This window comes from Hippocampus bargibanti, linkage group LG03 (assembly GCF_051943395.1).
Source record: "Hippocampus bargibanti isolate YZ-2025 linkage group LG03, ASM5194339v1, whole genome shotgun sequence".
NCBI lineage: Eukaryota > Metazoa > Chordata > Actinopteri > Syngnathiformes > Syngnathidae > Hippocampus > Hippocampus bargibanti.
In genome coordinates, this window is record NC_142736.1 from 24563812 (window position 1) to 24583094 (window position 19283).

Below are 19283 nucleotides of genomic sequence, written 5' to 3' on the forward strand. Positions count from 1 at the left end.
ATTGTCTCCAATTATGTGATGTTACGTATCTTTTTGGATCTCAACGTATTGAACACCAGGAGCTACTTGTTGTCATGATCTGGTTGGCGACCAACGGGTGGCGCTGTCAGCCTTGCCTCCAGCCTCGCAGGTCCTGGTCGTTCCAATCAGTGGCAGTCAAAAGGACTCCCGGCACGACAATTCGGCGTCTGGTCTTTGTATGCAATTGTATGCAGTGTGTATGCATTGTATGCTGTGCTGGTGTTTGTTTCACCTTGGCGGACTTTTACTCTTTGTTTTCTTTTGATATTTAGATTTTGTTCCTGCTGACTTTATTTTAATACAATTTGTCAAACACAACCTCCTGCTCCCTCCTGCCTGCTTTTTGGGATCCACAACCACCATCACCACCTTGCAAAACGTGACACTTGTTGATTTTAGTGGGGGGAAAGTAAGCATTATTCATTTTGAATTTGAGCTTGTTGAATCAAACAAATATCTTCTTAGATTTGATCATAAATGGAGTCATAAAGACAAAAAAGGATGACTGTAATATCACATTATTTAAAGTTTTTAACCAGTATTTTAATAAAACATTTTGACCTCTTATCTGTTTCCTCAATGGTTTGTCAGTCAAAGACAAGAAATACCTAAACTGCACTGTAAATGTTTTGTTTCATATTCAAGAACACAAACATTGAATTTTGGGTTTGAAATGTATGTATTTTTAGTGACACCATTCCTGGACAGACATTTTTTTTGTTCACATTTTCAAAAGAGTTAGAGCAAACGGCATATAGATATCGCCTATTTTCTGAAATGAAGTCATATATCACATTCAAGTGGTGGTAAACACAGTGGTATTTTCAAATATTACATAATCAAGAGTGCTGTAATAATTGCTGTGAGAATGCATGTTTACATTAATGAGGCATCTGTGTTTTGGACATCCTACTAATGTAAAAAAAAGCAAATGACAAAATGGACAGATGTGTTTTTCACAAGTCAGCAACATTTTTTTTCCAATTTAGACGCCCCTAACCACCCAAATTGTTTAGTTTGATTCACTGGTGACCACTCAAGTGTGTACACCTCGCCTATGTCTACCAGGATAAGTCCCAGCTCCCCTGATGTCCTTTTGAAGATGTATAAGCAATATCGAAAATGTATAGCTAATATGTGTGTGGGTGACTTCCAACGATACAAACGCCTGTTTGGATTTAATGCTTTAAAATATAGATGCACATAAATACATACTTTCAATATTACTCACTTGCCATCATTTCCTAAGGGGATTTGTTGAGTTGGGCAAGAGCCTCATGTTAAGTCTTGCGCAGCAATTCTTTCTGGGTGTCAATGTAAAAGTGACTCAAGCCTTCAAGGAAACTACAGTGTGGGGCTGCAAATAGTATGTTACTGGTCAAATAAGCTCATAAAAAATTTTATCTTCAACATTATATTCCATTTTATATATATATATATATATATATATATTTTTTTTTTCTTTTTCTTTTTTCCCCCCTCACATAAAGCACAGCTGTAGCCAGGAGCAGCGTCAATAAACTTGTGGTCACCAAGTGGTCATGCAGTAGATTTTTCGTTTGAGGTTACAGTGTAGAAAGTAAAGCAGCTTGTCCACTCTACAACTGCAGGAAGTGGTCCTCTTGTATCTCCCTTTCAGCTGCTTTGTCTCGGCCCTGCCAAGAACTGCCAAGGAACTTTCTGAAGGCATCTGAGTTTATTCGTCCATCTAGAACTAGACAGGTAAGAAATCAGCTGTATTCGAATACTGCATCTAAAAGGAGATGTGATTATGTATTAAATACTCACTATATTGCTCTGACCAGGAATCGCCAGAGCCCATCTCCGGTTCTGTATTCATGTCTAAGGAAGAGTCCATCCAGAATGTATCAGCAGAACCCTTATAACCAGAACCGTCTTCAGGTTGTACTTCCTCAGATTCGCTCATACTTCCTGAACCTTTTTCCTCCACTGGCTCGGCATCGCTGGAACCATCAGCAATGACAGTCAAATATCAGACTTATGAGTGTGTGCTTGGTTATATATGCGCAAGTAACAATAATTAAATTGCATACCTGTCAACCTCCACGGCGCCATGCCCTTACAAAACTCGTATTTTCCCTTACAAAATACAAAATAATCGTACACCATATTTTTTTCTCAAATGTGTTTATTTATGTAGTTTAACATGTTATATTGTACATGTTTCGTTATATCATTCTGTACATATTCTTAATAAATGCTGAAATTACATGATGAATGATGCAATGGGAAATCCCCAGGCGGCAGACGCATACGCACAGTAGCATCCAACCGCTCGCTTCGTTTGCAACGGAAAAAAACGATACTGAGATAGAGGCTACCGCGGCGAACTCGTTTGACTTGATTGATTTGCGGTTTCGTGATAGTTGGTGTATAGTACCCAAAATTGACAAAATTTGTGCGTTTTTCCGTACAGATATTCTCATACGTCGTACACGTTTTAAAATGCATAATAAACGTACTTTGTACGGCAAAAACGTACAGGTTGACAGGTATGCAATTGGGATTCTCTATCGTTTTTTTAGTCATGACAATTAGATGTGTATCACAAATAAGACATTGCAGATGTATGAACACAAAGTTTTGCAAATATAAAATAAAACCCAAAGCCTAATAATGAAAGTAAGATGGATTTGTTTATATTTGTTTATAAATACCCCTCCCAACCTCCAGTGATTGTCACGGCACTCGAGGCTTGAGGGCAGGGCTCGAGTGACGAAAGGAAAGCGGGGAGGTAGGATCCAAAATACACGGCGAGACAGATACTCGTGAACAAAAAGTCTTTACTGAGGCACGCATGCAAAAATAACAGCAGGGAGAGGTAAGTGAGAGATCGGTGACGGCAGACCTGACGGCATGGAAATAGTAATGGTGGCTTTCAGAATACTCCGACAAAGACGGTATTGCGCGATCGGTAAATATAGTCAGAAGGCACAATCAAGGGAATGACAAACAGCTGTGGGAACCCAGGTGCGTGATGATGGGACGGGCCGTCTCCATGGAGCAGCGGAGGAGGTGACAGGAGGGGCGGGGCGCGCCCCGGGTGGCGACGAGATGTGACAGTGATTGACTGGTTAGCACATCTGCCTCACAGCTATAGAGGTCATCGGTTCGATTTCGGGCTTTGAAGTTCCAGTGTGCAGTTTTTCATGGTCTCCCCGTGCCTGCGTGGGTATTCTCTGGGTACTCCACATTCCCAAAACACGCACGGCAAATAAATGGAACAGTCGAAATTTTTTAGTTGTCAGTCTGATTGGGTTGTTTGTCTATGTGTGCCCTACGGTTAGCTGGCAAGTAGTTCAGGGTGTATCCCACCTACTTCCTGGACATAGCTGGGTTAGGCTCCAGCACGCCCGCGACTCTTGTGATGATAAGCAGTTCAGATAATGGATGGATAGTTCTCAGTATCTCACATATACTCAATTGAATAAACATCACACACATCTGTACAAAATAATTTAATCCAATGCAAAATATGTGTGTATTCAGCGTTCTATTCAAAATCATTCTGTTCTGTTGTTGTTCTTTACTTTAATCAAACTTAACCCATTTACGCCTCGAGTGTTCATATGAACACAGATCAATTCATTTTCAAATGCAATAATGTTGTTTCTTGCTACGTTAATTATTGTTAAATTATATCTAATTATATATTATTGTTAATCATATACTCCGTTTGAACCTAGTAGATACTCTGTTTTGATTTTATTTAGATTTTTTAAAAAAGAATTTATCTGCGTTCATATGAACACGCTCGGCATAAATAGTTTCATTTGCTTGAATGTGCCGCACTCGCTCATACTTAACAACAGACCAAAATTGGCAGCCCACCGTGCGTCACAGTTCACTTCCTGCCAACACTTCCCTTTGACTTCCTGAAAAACGTAAGCTTTGCTGTTTTGTGTTGAGAAAAAGTCCCCATATATATAGGTGTGTCAGTGCGACAGATGAGAAATCGGACATTCCACTGAAATCTATTGAAACCTTGACACGTCATCATCTTCATCTAATAGCTGACCTCTAAATAGACCTTGTAGGCCCATCATTGAATATTTTCCATGACATATATGGGAATGTTCATTTTTCTCTTATTTCAACCCAAAATTAGCTACATTGTAAATAAAATATGATTTGATGAATTCATTCATGACATCGTTTCCTTTGAGGTGATAATCTGATGCTATATGCATCATTTCAGAAGAACCCAAAGAGGAAATGAAAGAAGTAAGAACGCGGACCCAATAAACACACACACACGCACACAGGCGCTTTACGCTATTTTCAAGACAACCGCAAGCAAATACAGTGAGACCTCAACTTACAAACACCTTATTTCACAAACTTTTCATCTTACAAACGTCAAATTTCTGAAAATTAAACCTTATAATAAGCACTATTTTTATAATACACACCCACCACGGCTGGCGGAGTGATCTTCGGCGGAAGCACACGACCGAACAGCACCAGAGGTTAAGTTACCAACAGTCCTTATGGAAGGTGACTCCTTCCATAAACCATCAACGACCATCAAAAAGGTAAATAAAGCTTTATTTTATAGCAGTTTATTTCTTTAATTACAGTCCTTATGGAATGTGACTCTTTCCAAACAGCAATTCCCTTTGACCTCGGACCTCCAACGCCATTCCATCAAGCCATCAATGACCATCACAAATGTAAATAAAGTGACTTTATGATACAATGCAGTGTATTTCTTTCATTACAATACAATAGCACATTTATTATACATAGAATAAGGTATGTTGTGTGTAGTTTTAAGGCTTATTTAGTTGAAAAGTATATTTTATGGAAACCCGGGAACGGATTATTCCCATTTTAATGGTTTCCTATGGGATTTTTTTTTAGATACACACTTTTCACCTTACACACTCTGTCTGGGAACCAATTAAGTTCGTAAGTTGAGGTCTCACTGTATTATCATTCACAACATTTATGTGTACGAAATTGACATTGATATTGGAACCATATTGTATTTTGTAAATTGTGAAGATGCTTCTCTTCCTTGGTTACCTATCATCAAGCAAAAACTAATCTGCCTAGTTACCAAATTTGAAAACTTGGATTGGATTGGGTGTACCTTTATTCGTCTTGCAGTGGAGAAATTTACATTTCGCAGCAGCAAAGTGGCTGCCTTTCCAACAGCACATGTATTTTGTTTTTCTACTTTCATTCATTTCATCACTTTGCTGCTGTGAAATGTAAATTTCTCCACTGTGAGACTAATAAAGGCATATCCAATCCAATCCAATCCAAAGTTATGAAAGGAAGAGGAAAGGAAAGAAACAACTAGAAAAACAAAATACAGCAGCAAGCCTCATGGAAGTTAACCTGGCTGATGTTTTCTCGGGCCAAATAAAATAATGCTGCGGGCCAGATCTGGCCCCCAGGCCTTGAGGTTGACGTCTAAGACGGAGGTCGGGAACCTATGGCTTGCGAGCCATATATGGCTCTTTTGATGATTGCATATGGCTCGCCGATAAAACTAAATACAGTACATATTCTCGTTTTTTCGCCGTTCATTTCCTCTTGGGGCTGCAGTTGGCGGTATGCGCAATTTTAATTGGATGAGACTGACCTAGGTTGGCGGAAAGCGCAATTTTGATGGGATTATACTGGCCGTCATGTTGAAACAGGTAAACGCCCCTTTAAATGAGCCCAACGAGTAAAAAAAAAATGTCGAGTACACTCCAGCTTGAATGCACCGGAGGATTCGCGATGCTAATTTGCAATTAAACAATAACGTCGATGAAACAGTCGAATGTCAGTGATATTTTAACACGCCTCATGTTACAGTTCTTCTTCTGCGAGAAGTATATTGCGGATAGCAAGTGTGGAAGCTAATGAGCCGTGTGCAGGCTAGCTAGCAGTAACTTCGCCTGTGGACTCGGCAAGTTGACTTTCATTCCTATCGTTTGGCTGGATTTTTTACCAATCATGAGGAACGGAAAACTATTCATGTTAACGGTGAGTACTGTCACAAAGTTATTTTAAATAAAACATTCTGACATTTTGTTGAAAAGTGGCCGCGCGTGCGTGCGTGTTTTCGTGCGGACGCGCGCGCGTGTGTGTGCGTGTTTTCGTGCGCGCACGTGTGTGTGTGTGTGTGTGTGTGTGTACGTGGCTCTCACTGAAAAACATTTCTAAATATTTTACTTTCATGGCTCTCTTCGTCAAAAAGGTTCCCGACCCCTTGTCTAAGATGTCCGCTCACACCCTCATATAGGTGCACGTGTACAATCTAATGATTGTATGCACTGCCTACAACTGGGCATTCCATCTGCAATGATGCTGACATATTTTTCACTTTCATAGATGAAATCTTAGAAAAGTGCATTTCTATGAAAATACTTACAGGTACTGTGCACTGGAAGGAGGCAGTTTGGTTGGCAGGTCTGGACTCCACTCCATCTGTGGACTTTGTTGAGTCACGCAGTTGGCACGGTTGCCCTCAGGCCAACACTTGACAAATTTATACACAGCATTTCTGGGCGCTCCTAAAAAAGGTTTTTTTTTTTAAATCACTTATTTAATGCAACATGAGGAGTTTTTCAGATTACAACACCACTCCACAACTGGATGTCATGGCGACATGATGCTGTTTTCTCAACATTGGAGCTTGTCTTGTATGTACAATAAGAATTGAGCAAATTAGCTAGTTTTTTTTAATTAGCATCACAATCACGTCAAAACTGTGAGGTTACCTCACTTTTAGACCGTATTTACTGAAAAAAGGTGGGTGTTAGTGTTTCAAATAATGTCTTTTGTTCATGACAACTGAGAGTTGAAATGAAAACGATAACATCATGTCATGATCATGTATCTCCTGAGATTTCAATGTCACATGTCGGCGGACTGTGTAAAAAAAAATGATGTTGGAACACCCACAATGAAGCAGGAAAACTATTCTTTGTAGTCCAGACCTTCAGAAAACTTTCAGGCTAACAAAACTTAGTAAATTGACATGATAGTTTCAGTTGTATATTATAGAATTAAAAATAAAGTTGACAACAGACATGGATTACAATAAACACGAAAACGTGAAAAGTGATCATCAAAAATGATGTGGGAACTATTTTGTGTTTGGCATGACAAGCAACTCTAACCTTGCAAAAACACTCACACCACAGATAGCCTAAACTTTTTCGATTGCCATTTATTCTTTGAGGTATGTTTTATATAATTAACTAACATTATAAAAAACATTAGAGAAATAAACATGAATATATTTAAAGGATTTTGTGAGCTGCCTTGCCCCTTAAAAAAAAAAAAAAGAACTCTGATAAAGATACAATACCGCTGTATAAATAGCGTAATATGAATTTCTACACATTGGACGAATCATACATCTTTCAAATGTCTTTTTAAGCTGTGTAATAAAGAACGAGTTTGCTGTATTTTAAAAAGTTGGATTTGACTGTTCTATGCTACAAAACAACCTCCGTATATGGCCCACCCTGTATCAAGGGAGAATCAACTTCTAAGATCATTAATAATTCTTAGGATTTTTTTTTTGTTTCTTTTAAAATCCCAATTTATGTTTCTTCTATCATATCATTTTTATCCGGACTGTGTCAAAAAAAGCACATTACTCTTCTAGATCAACAATGGCTGTTTACCCCAAGTGTATCTTTTTTTGGGAGGGGGGGTAACCAGATTCAAGCGATCTAATTGGCTATAATTTTGTATTCTGCCCTTAAATACAAATTTGTACTCTTCAAAGAAAAAAAACAAGTATTCGTGTTCATTAGTAAAATTAAAAGAAAAAAAACAAGTGTGTGTGTGTTTTTAGTGACAATTACGCCTGTTAACACATCAACCACACATGCTCACATGAGGACTCTGACCTCTAACAGCAAAATGCCTGTCAATTCAAATCTGTCAAAAATAAAAACCACCACTATCCCATCGATATCAGAGGAAAGTCCAAATTACCTTCTGCGCGTAAGGCGATGAAGCAGCAGGCCGCGATGAAGATTGTCCAAGCCATTCTCAATTTCAGGCCACACGAATAAAAGAGAACAACAACACGTATTTCCACCCCTGAAGACTGGAGTTCAAATGCCTGACACATGAACACTCACATACACACACGCCCTTGATTGAGTTCAGCCCTCTGACTGCGTCATGGTTTCCTGAAGTGTTGAAAAAAAGAGGCCCCTGAGCATCCTCAGTGGAAACTTTTACTTTCTCATATCAAGAAAATCTTATCTTTATCAAACTGCATGAACGGAAATACCACAAGAGAGAATTTGGCCAACGAGTTTCAATTCTGACCCAATTGGACCGATTGTGGCAATGCTGGCTGGGGAGGAGAAGGAAGAGGAGATAAAGACATATGAGCTGAATCTGTTGGAATGTTCGACAAGCGCAAAACAAATCCATCCATCCATTTTACAGACCGCTTTATCCTCATTAGGGTCGCGGGGGGTGCTGTTGCCTATCACAGCACTAGGCGGGGGACACCCTGAATTGGTTGCCAGCCAATCGCAGGGCACACAGAGACAAACAACCATCCACGGTCACACTCACACAATTTGGAGTGTTCAATCAACCTGCCATGCATGTTTTTGGAACGTGGGAGGAAACCGGATGACCTGGAGAAAACCCATGCGGGCCCGGGGAGAACATGCAAACTCCACAAAGGGAGGCAGGACCGGGTTTTGAACTCACGACCGCTGTACTGTGAAGTTGCCGTGCTAACCATTTGACTACCAGACCGCCCTGCAAAACAAATCTAACACACACAAAACATATTTTTTTAAATTCACCAATGCTTCCCCCTTTTACTCATTCACTGCTATCCCCGTATTTATTCGGGAATTAAAAAGCATGATTGTTCGGGTTTTATTTTTTCTTGCGGATGGGGGCGGGGGGTGGGGGAGCTGTGTTTCAAGCTTCAGTCAAACCTCTGGCAATGTTGCCTTTTGTACAGCCGCCCCCACTTACACCCCATATTACTCCAGACCCATATAACTTGGGAATTAACTCTTTTTTTCTGATGAAAGAAGAGAGTTTAAGGTTTTTTACAGTGAATTGAATGTTTATGTAGTCCTAAAACTCAATATTCTGTGGGTCCTGCAAAGTGACACAAACCATGACAGTGAATGAGTTAATCTGTGATTCTCTTCCGCATTTGTGCTGACAATCACTGTTCTTGTGTGTTCTGAAAATACATTAACTCAACAGAAACAGGCAAAATGGATGATTCTTTACCGTCTTGTCTACGTGTCCGGGAATTGTGCTTTTCGTCACGTGGTCTCAGCCGACACATCAACACTAAGTCACAGGAAGTGCAAACATCAATCTTCAGGAAATGACACCTGATCGCTTATCAGTCACACACATGTACTCATATCACAGCTTTACAGGGACTAAGTTCACCCGTATAATGAAGAATTAACCCCTAATATGTTAAGCATGAACCACAAATGGCTTTCCTCTTAATGCTGTGTTAACTAGAAAGTGACACATTTCTAGGAGCGTTGGAAGAAAGACATTCAGAGCACTTGCAGTTGCCGCTATCTTCCTTCATAATACTCAGGAAGTTTAAAAATACCTATCAGTCGCCGCACAGGCGGATGTTACGCTTTTGTCACTGTCAGAAAGCTTTTACTCACACTCGTCATTTTTATATGACAGGTTGAGTCTTTTTTCCCCCTGGGATCAACATAAAAACATCATAAGGAAATTTTAAACAATCTGGTGTTCCTCAGAAGTCTTTTACTTGTTGATTTTGTTGCATTTATCAGGTTGATATAATGTTGAATAGGTGGCCATTTTTTCACCAACATTATGAACACAAAAATCATGATTTCTCAACTTCATCTTAAAGAGGAAGCGCTACGAATTCGGTCATAGGACTTGTGGTCAGATGAGTCGTGTTCATGCGTCTGACTCTTTTGCAACCTACTCCGCTGACAACGAAGAAACTATATAGAGTATAGCGGCCTGGAATCTGTACAAAAGTGTTGTCATTCGTCTAAAGTGAACCGGGAGAGGCCCCATCTCCCCTGAATAAGATAAACGGTACAGAAAATGGGTGGGTTCAAAAGATCTCCATCGGAAAAGACCCGTGATTCATGTCTGTATTATTTATTATCATTGCATAAATTATGTACATCAACATGATACTATTGGGATGGGGGGACACATCATGAAGCCTGAAAAGGCAAACTGTAGGAAGGCTTTCAACTATTTTACATCACTCCAAGCATCACAAGAGGAGAGAACACAGGTGGAGAGTGTTTGACCCTCAAGGTCGTTCATGAAAAAGCACAGAAAGTGTTAGAGAAGGTCACATCAATTCCTTCATCATGACTAAAGCCTGTTTTTTTAAGCAAAACTCTGATTACAATACTTTGCAATTAAAATAAATAAATAAATAATCTGCCAAATAGTCAAATCTAATGCTTTGTCGATTGGACAACTGTCCATGTTTTTTATTTTCCTGTTGTGTTTATTATTTTGCTTTGTGTTGACTACTATGTGAAGTGGTTTGTTCCAGTTGCAGCGAAAGCACAATATAAATTCGGATGTATTGTATTCAAAAATTCATTTCTATGAAATACTAAAGAACATCATATTGAAAACCAGTCAACTATTCTTCCTGTGATTTGTTGAAAGTGGCCAGAAAGTTATTTTACTCATGCTTTTTAACTGATGAGTTTACCTTTTAATTCGGGTTGGTTTATGAAAAATAAATAATACAAACATGCTTAAGAGGCAAAACTGATTATTTTAAAAAAAGGTTGATATTGATTTTAAAAAAAGGCAGACTGATTAATTCTGCTTTTTTTCTCAACCATGGTGATAAAAGGAAACAAATACATCCAGTTATATACATGAAGTTGTTATGCTGTATTTTTCTATGAATATTATTTATAAAGGTTAGGCTATAGTTTATATTAAAATAAGACATGTTTTCATCATTTCAAACAGTTCCCACGCTTGCCATTGTAGAATTGAATCATTTTAAGATCGGATTTCTCATGCAATGCGCCAGGCCTCACCGTCATCACATAATGTGTGGCTAAAGGCATGCCACAACAAATAACGTCATCCTTTAAATGTACAAGTGTGCAGGGTTGGATTGAAGGAAATATGTATTCTTTTCATGTGACCATTTACTGGACTGCAATTTCCATGCATACACGGCACATACGATGAGTGATCAATTTCAATGTTGTTTTGCCCGTGATTCAGTTGTTAGCAGTCATTCTCGCTTTAAGGCGGTTGATTTTAAGAGGAAGGAGGCCGACCATCTCCTTACTGAGTTCCAGCTCTGACTCTACGGCGGCGCCGGCTTCGGGGTGGGCTTCGCAGTACTGAACGACGTATCTGGAAGATAAGAAGATTGCAGCTCATAATGATTACCGTATTTTTTGGATTATAGGTCGCACCAGCCAAAAAATGCATACTTAAGAAGACAAATACATATATAGGTCGCACTGGAGGATAAGTCGCATTTTTGGGGAAAATTTATTTGATAAAATCCAACACCAAACAACATACATGTCATCTTGAAAAGCAATTTAAAATAAATTAATTAAATTAAAATAAAATAGAGAACATCAGGCTCCGTTTCACTTCCTTTTTTTCCCAACATAACACCGCAGCTCTCGCTCTACGCAACTCCGATGGACACACCTCCTATTTGGTAACCCAGAACAGTCTTTTATAAGAGTTATTCAGGTAACTCTAGCACAAAGAACATGCTAACAAGTTTACCAAAATATCAGGTTTTACTCCAAATCACCAAATCCAAGGAAATCTTCATCCTCGGTGTCACTTTTAAATAACTCCCCCAACTCGGCAGGTAGACAAGGCGCCACTTCCTCTTCTCTGCGCTCTTGCGGTTTAATGTGAAAATAACATGTGAAATGATATACAGTAATAAAAAAAGCATCTACAAGTCGCACCCCCGACCAAACTATGAAAAAAACTGTGATTTATAATCCGAAAAATATGGTATCTGGAAGTTAGGGATGATTATTTGTTTCTCGACTGCGAGACTAATAAAGTCAAATCTAATCTTAGTTTTGAGAAGCTTTTCAGTTTAGTGTGCCAACTTCTCCACTTGGTAGTGCAAATACAATCAAAAACACAACATCCTGAATTATATTGATAATCATTTAACTGAAAGTTGGCATTTATGAGAAAGCACAAAAATGACACATCATGGTCAACCGTGACAATTTTTAATCTACTTTGTAGAGGCAAAGATTTGACTGCTGCAACCCCGATCGGATGGCCTTGGATCAAATGCATCTTGACATACTTGTAGTTTTCCAGTGAGTTGTTGAGGTTGTCCAGCTGAGTAAGCGGGAGAGAGCAAATCAGGCGGCTGTGCAGTCGGGCCACTCGGAAGCGTGCCACCAGTGCGGGTCTGAGCACCTCCTTCTCCAGGTGCTCAGGAAATTTCCCTTCTGGAGAGCGCAGAGAATCCAGGAACATTTGGAAATACCTGGAGAGAGTCAGCTTCAAAGTCACTGAGGGCACTTAAAAATCCTTTCAAGTTCATCTTCTCAAATAAACGATCAACAGATGATTTGATTTTTCAATGTTGAGAAGACTTTCTGGAAACTGCTAACAACTGAGTTTTATTTCATTTTCGGCCAGTCGGCACATTATATTGGCAAGATTGTTGAATTGCAAACCAGTACAGAGGATGCCATCCATGCACACATACGTATCATTTTATATGAAGGTATATGTACAATACTTGGAATCCAATGTCTTTATAAACAACAGACAGCTATTCATTGATTATCACAACCATTTTTTGCAACTCCAGCTCATAAAAAAAAAGAATGTTTGATGACACCGCGATAAAATTAATTTGCTTTGCAAGAATGAAACCATATCGTTTCAATTTTCTGGTCTAGTTTTCTTTTGGGACACTCAAACATGTGAATGTGAGCAGTGCTTTACCACACACCGCAGAGGCATTCCGTGGAATAAATCAATAGAAATGGCAAGGAGCAGTTAACAGGACAACCGACAATGCAGATGACTGACTGGCAATGCGGCATTTGTCTGAGATTCCCAAATAAAAGTATTTTATTTGTCAAGGGGGTGACTGTAGGTCGTACAATGAACGTGGGTGGGTTAGGTTTAAGAAAAACTAAGGAAAATGTGTTTGACATTTTTTAGCCCTCAGATTGTTGGCCAATTTTAATCACACTTGACCTTGAAAGGCAGACTCAGTCAAGATATAACAGTGTAACTTGAGGATGGGGACCACAGGTGGACAAAACTAATACCTGCACCTCACATGCACATCATGTCTGTTTTGTAAAAACAATTTTTTGTATCCAATTACTGGTGAATATCTGTAAAACGCTATTTTTAGATGTGTGTGTGGGAATGGACTGTAAAATGTTGCATATCTACAGTTTATACATTTTTTCACTCATTCATTGCTATCGTTGAGCGTCATTCTCGAATTTGTTCAGGTTTTTGGTTTTCTTCGGATGCCGAAAAAGCGCTGGTCAGATTTCTGCCAATGTTTTTCCCTTCCACAAAGGGGCAGCATTTGCCTTTTATCCATGTTAGCACTTTGTTACAGCTACAGCTGTTGATAGAGTCTGGCTGTGAATGAGTTAAGGAAAAGTTCAACAGGAAAAAAAAGGATGAATTTTTGTTGACCAAACCATAGCCAGATCGAATTGACCTTTGAGCAGGAGTGGGGAATGTAATGCTCGTGGGTTATATACATTTAGTGTAAGGGCAGTGGTGGATTTCATAAAAGTGAAGTAAACCTGCTCTAGTTGAATGCATACTTACTTCATGGAGGCATAGCAGAGGCTGTTGAACTTCTTTATGGTGTGGCTATCGAGAGATTGTGTGTCAGCCTGTCTGTTAGCCAGAGTCAGTTTGAGCCCCATCATTTCATTGTAGGTATCAGCCAGCTCAAACATTAACTGTCTGCGGATCATGAGGTAGTATTGTGCATGCAGTTCTATGGAAAGACACGCATGTAAGACAATGAAAAAAATGTGCCCCCCAAAAAATAAAGCACATCAAATGCATGTGACAAAAGTACCAAGGCAGATGGTCTCCAGCATGTCAACACGCCGTTTGTGCATTTTACAGCGTCTTTCGACATCCTCTTCAAAAAAGGCCAGAGACCTGAAGAGAGCGCTGTGATCCTGTAGGATTTCAACGTGGTCCGTTACATAACCGTCCATCTGGAAATACTCTTTCGCCTGCGAGGCGGCACAAAGACACACAGAAGAAAAATGCAGTGATTAAGATTTCACACTGCTTCCAATATTTTGTCCATATATATGCCAGTGATTTGGCAAATCTGCAAGTAAAGAAAAGTGGAGAAGCAATGTGTCAGAGAGGTTTGCTCGGACAGTGTGAACAAAGGCTTGAACACAAGAAGATTGTCTTTTACTGCGGGCAGGGGGTGCATTTTTCATTCGACCGACGCCCACCACTGCTGCCCTCTGCCAAGCTATTTATTGAGTACATATATGCAAATTGAAGTGATACATTAGTAAAACGGAGCTTTCTTGATTTGAATACCACGCACCATGGTCACCCCTCCAAGTCATCAAACATCCATAAACCAACAGAACAGACATTTTCATTGGTGGCTTTTCCATGAACTGATAGATGTGTAACCTGGCTCATGATATCTTCTTATGCAGGAGTGTACCAAATACTCCCTTCTGCCCTGGGTTAGATAGATGACTCTGACTCAAGAATAACAGTTTGACAGGCTGTGTCTGTTCGCCTCAAATTGACCCCAGATTCTCTATGCTCCATTGTGTATACTGAGCATACAACAGGATATTTTTTTAAACATGATAACTTGTATTTGTCTATTCTCGATCACAATGATTATCTTATTTTTAATCAGTCTACCTCACCGAATAGGTGAGTGTTGTTTTGTGAGTGCCTGATGATCTTGCAGTACCTGCGTGACATAGTTTTGTCCCACCAGAAAAACATTCCTGGCCTCGGTGAAGTCCAGCGGCAGCAAGCAGCTCACCTGGCAATCCGAAATGGGATAACATGATGTCACATTTTATTTACCCTAATGAATTAAAACTTCATTAAATTAGTTTTGACACAAAATCAGGAAAAGATATAACAAAAGTAGAAATATATTGTGGTAGAATATTATCAATAACTTTGGGTATGACCAGTGGCCCAAGCAACTCTCACAAGCGAAGATATGCACACTGACCGTCTCCTCCAAGCTCGCAATTGAGTCAAAAGTGTCCTCAGAGCCAAACAACAGAGCACTCTTCCTCCCTTTCTCTTCTTCCTCCACCTCGAGCATCCTCTTCCTTTTCATCTCTTCCTGAAGATCAGTATCCAGCTCCCCAATGTTATCCTGCTCATACAGAAGAGCAACCCCAAACAAAATAAGGGATGAATATGCTGCAAAAACAATCGTCATGATTTAGGTTGCACCACAGGAGGCTTATGCCTGGACTTGTGAAAACCCAAGGCGGCACCTCGAGCACTTTCTTGGAATCCTCAAGGAGGATGAGACAGTATTTGATCCAGCATCTTGCTATTTCGGCTCTCTTCTGCCTGAGCTGATCTCGACGCTCGCTCTCTGTCTCACCTGGAAGAAGGGGACGAAACTTTTCGATCAATTTGTTGGTTTTTGAATTTGAAATGTTCCATTGCAAATGTTGATCATAGGTTAATTATAGTGTTTGAGGTCAAAGAGTTTGGTTTATAGGTGAACATGTCTTTCATAGGTGATGTAAAAAAAATTGAACGTATGTTTAATTCATTCACTGCCATTCACGAATTTATTCGGGAATTGAAAATATGACGTAGAGCACCATTACCGAATTTTTTCATGCCTGAGTGCCAGTAAAGCACTAGCCATGGCCTATGGAAATGTTTTTTTTTTCTTTTCCACAAGGGGGCAGCATTTCCCTTTTTTCCATGTTAGCGCTTTGTTCCAGCTTCAGCTGCTGTTAACGCGCTGTTAATGAATCCTTTACTCAAGGATAACAGTTTAACAGGCTGTGCCCGTTCGCCTCAATAATTACCCCATAATTAGTCAATTGGAAAAGCCACTCATTAAAATGTCTATGTTCTGTTGGTTTATGGGTGTTGGATGACTTGGAGCGGTGTCCATGGTGCGTGGTATTCAAATCAAGAAGGCTCTGTTTTAATAATAATAATAATAAATTTCATTTAGAAGCGCCTTTCAAAACTATATAAACCAATATGTATGTCTTGCAATTTATATTGAATCAAGTGTTTAATGCCGATGAAACCGGCCACTCCCCTCCATCAAGCCACCAACGACCATCACAAAGGTAAATAAAATGACTTTATTATACAGTATAGTTTATTTCTTTAATTATAATACTGTAGCACATTTATTATACATAAAAATAAGGTATATTTTGTGTAGTTTTAAGGCTTAGAAAATTAGAAAGTAGAAAATTATGTTTTATGGGGATCTGGGAACGGATTACTCTCATTTTAATGGTTTCCTATGGGAAATTATTTTTGGGGATACACACTTTTCTCCTTACACACTGTCTGGGAACCAATTCAGTTTGTAAGCCAAGGTATCACTGTACTTTTCAACAAGTCAACCTCCGAATATATTACATAAAGTAACAACCCGCTTAATTACGGCAAATAATGAAATAGATAAGTTAGCATTTCCAGGGAAAAATTATTGTTCGAGTGTCCCCAGTCAATTGCTGAATTGTCTAACGAGGGTGGACAAATAAACTATTCCTTCATAGACCTCCAGCTGAATTGTAAGGATATTGAAAAAAAATCCTAAAGAGTCTTTCCATAATAGCGGGTGGACACACATATTTTATGCCTACGTGACTGTTTATACTTTCAGTGACTCAGAACCAAACAGCTTGTGTGGCGCTAATATGCTCTACCCCCGAGAAGGAAATGTGAGTGTTTTGGACAAAATAAACACAAACACTCACTCTCTTGTGCAGCAGCCTCAGAGGGAACTTCTCCTGCTAAACCAGATATGATGGTGGCTGCTGAGAGACAGTGCCTACCCTCCATGTATCGCCCCTGAGGAAATACCACACACAAACCTTGTGACTCGCACCGACAAGCTGACAACTGTACACGCACTGTGGATCACACAACACACATGACACAAACCAGTCAAGCAAATAGGATATTATAATCGTTAACCACAAAAAAAAAAAAAAACATCAATTCTGTCCTTACCTTAGTGATATAATACTGTGACAGCGTAGCGGCATTGAGAGCCCACTCTATGGGATTGAACTGACCTAACTGCAGCTGTCTCTGCAGGGTGCTGTGGCAATAGGTGGCAGCTCGCTCGGTTTGACCTGGCAAAACACTTGCGCTGTGACTTTCCACAACACAAAATGTCACCCTAACACACTATAAGGCATTCTGATATCTGTGACAATTGTCAGTTTTAGAATAAATTTTAATATACAGTAAAGTCTCGTTATATCGATATCGGATATATCGATAGTCCCGGTTATATCGATACTATTTCTATGCACGCACGGAGAAAATTACATGCAAACAGGGTCGGCTATATCGATAGTCCCGGTTATATCGATATTTTTTCGGACTCCCTTGAATATCGATATAACGAGACTTTACTGTAATCATAGAACAGTAATTAATTTAGCAGTATTGTATTCTTTGAAGATCAAATGAGTTAGACTCACCAAGGTTTTGATATACCTGAGCAAGGTAATACATTGTGTGTGTGTAGGCCAGCTCGAACCTAGAAAAACAAAGAATGAATATAAAAATGCAACACAATAAAAAAAGCAAGGGCTAATTGTTGTGCTACAAACAAAGCCCTACTTTTTGTTCTTTTCTTGATGGGTCAGCAGCTTCTCGTTGGTGGTAAAATACTCCACTAGGTCAGTGGGAGGGCTTCCATCCTGATAATGATTTTTATTTTAGTTTGTTTGAATATCGGTCATGGTGGAACAACAAAAAAGTACCTCCTTCATGTAACGAAGGTAGATTGCCTCTGCCATTTCCAGGAAACTCTGTGCCATCTCAGTCTCCCCACGACCTGCCCATAGGATACCCAGCTGGTTCTGAAATCACACAAACACATGCGCAGAAATTAGTGATGATAATTTTTAAACATTAAAATCATAATTCAGGGTATGAGAAAATCATATTCCCTAAAATGGGGATGACATAGATTTTACTTTGGACTCTGTCACGACTTTCAATGCAGTATTATGCTTGTAAAAATCAGTTTATATTAACTGAAATGTGAAACATTAAAAACGTTCTCAAAAGCGAAGTTAAATTGTAATTGGTTCAAAAAACGTTCCTAATAGTTTTCTCCTATTAGCCAGCACTGATTATTCTGAAGGCCCAAGGGAGATTCGAGTGACATGACGAGAATCAAATAATACAATGTCATGGAACAAAAAAGAATTTAACAGGCCTTAACTGCCATTTTCAAGGGGAGCTACTAACCCGAACGTGGATGAATAACGACACATTTTCGGTCGACACTTTGCATCTCTCCAGCAGTTTCATGCAGTTCATTAGGTGCTCTTGTCCAGCCGACAGTTCCTCTGTATCCACATGGTTCACGCCCAAGTAATATTCCACTGCTGCAAGCCTCGCCGTCCTCTGTCCGGTGGGCGAGTCGCCATCTGAGCCCCTCTCGAACATTTCCTCCAGCTGGCCGTCCACCGGCTGCTCTGTCGGCCGTTGGTGGCCGCCTTGCGGCCCGCTGTCGTCACCCCCATCACTGGCCTCAAAACTCTTCAACGAACAGTGTATCTCCCGGAGGAGGTCTCTGGCTTTGTACTTGGAGCGATATGGGTCATTTTCTGGATCGTTTCGGGATTTGAAGTCAGTGAAATTTTGGGCGTTGGTAAATTTATCGCAGATTGCCGTCCACTCGTCGCTCCTGAGGAACGCCATGTTGCTTTTCTTATTTTGGTGTGATCATACCGAAAGTTATATTACTGACACCTACTGGTGAAACTGTAAATAAGCAGGCAGTATCACATTTTATGTTAATTGCCGTGTACAGTAAGTACACCGTGCTTTCTGTGATGAAACTACACGCAGGAAGGTTGCAGCCTAGATCAAAACAATCTGAGATCTTTACTTCCCTATATTTTCCTTTTGTGAGATTATTCGGGTTTGGTGGTGTGATTGTTTTTTTGTGTAAAATGCACAAGACACACAACAGGGATATTCTGTTTTTAGGTTACATCTTTGATGAACCTAAA

At 39.7% G+C, this 19283-nt stretch overlaps 2 protein-coding genes across 3 annotated transcripts; both read right to left on the reverse strand.

Annotated features, from left to right (window-relative positions):
* Positions 1-681: 681 nt before the first annotated feature.
* Positions 682-8151, reverse strand: srgn (serglycin). Of its 2 annotated transcripts, none has more exons than XM_088992738.1 (4): positions 7993-8151; positions 6413-6554; positions 1810-1985; positions 682-1729 (listed from the first exon to the last, which is right to left on the reverse strand). In XM_088992738.1, exons 1-4 carry the CDS (start codon positions 8129-8131, stop codon positions 1620-1622), a joined length of 567 nt encoding a protein of 188 aa, XP_088848864.1. In that variant the 5' UTR covers positions 8132-8151; the 3' UTR covers positions 682-1619. The 2 variants fall into 2 exon arrangements, with proteins under 2 accessions (XP_088848864.1, XP_088848863.1); XM_088992737.1 differs by having other exon boundaries at positions 682-1735.
* A 1649-nt stretch (positions 8152-9800) lies between these two features.
* kifbp (kinesin family binding protein) lies at positions 9801-18973 on the reverse strand. Its single transcript, XM_088992736.1, has 13 exons — positions 18514-18973; positions 18021-18119; positions 17878-17957; positions 17736-17794; positions 17257-17381; positions 17001-17094; positions 15534-15646; positions 15260-15409; positions 14987-15061; positions 14105-14267; positions 13846-14020; positions 12338-12523; positions 9801-11397 (listed from the first exon to the last, which is right to left on the reverse strand). Exons 1-13 carry the CDS (start codon positions 18967-18969, stop codon positions 11259-11261), a joined length of 1914 nt encoding a protein of 637 aa, XP_088848862.1. The 5' UTR covers positions 18970-18973; the 3' UTR covers positions 9801-11258.
* Between the last annotated feature and the right edge of the window lie 310 nt (positions 18974-19283).

Coding starts and splice junctions, on each gene's coding strand:
- srgn (XM_088992737.1), bottom strand. CDS start 8,131: ATGTGTCAGGCATTTGAACTCCAGTCTTCAGGGGTGGAAATACGTGTT. Junction 6,555..7,992: donor CATCGCCTTACGCGCAGAAG/GTAATTTGGACT, acceptor AACCTTTTTTAG/GAGCGCCCAGAAATGCTGTG. Junction 1,986..6,412: donor CCTTCCAGTGCACAGTACCT/GTAAGTATTTTC, acceptor TGATGGTTCCAG/CGATGCCGAGCCAGTGGAGG.
- kifbp (XM_088992736.1), bottom strand. CDS start 18,969: ATGGCGTTCCTCAGGAGCGACGAGTGGACGGCAATCTGCGATAAATTT. Junction 14,021..14,104: donor GCTGGAGACCATCTGCCTTG/GTACTTTTGTCA, acceptor GTCTTTCCATAG/AACTGCATGCACAATACTAC. Junction 12,524..13,845: donor CTCTGCTATGCCTCCATGAA/GTAAGTATGCAT, acceptor GACTCTCTCCAG/GTATTTCCAAATGTTCCTGG.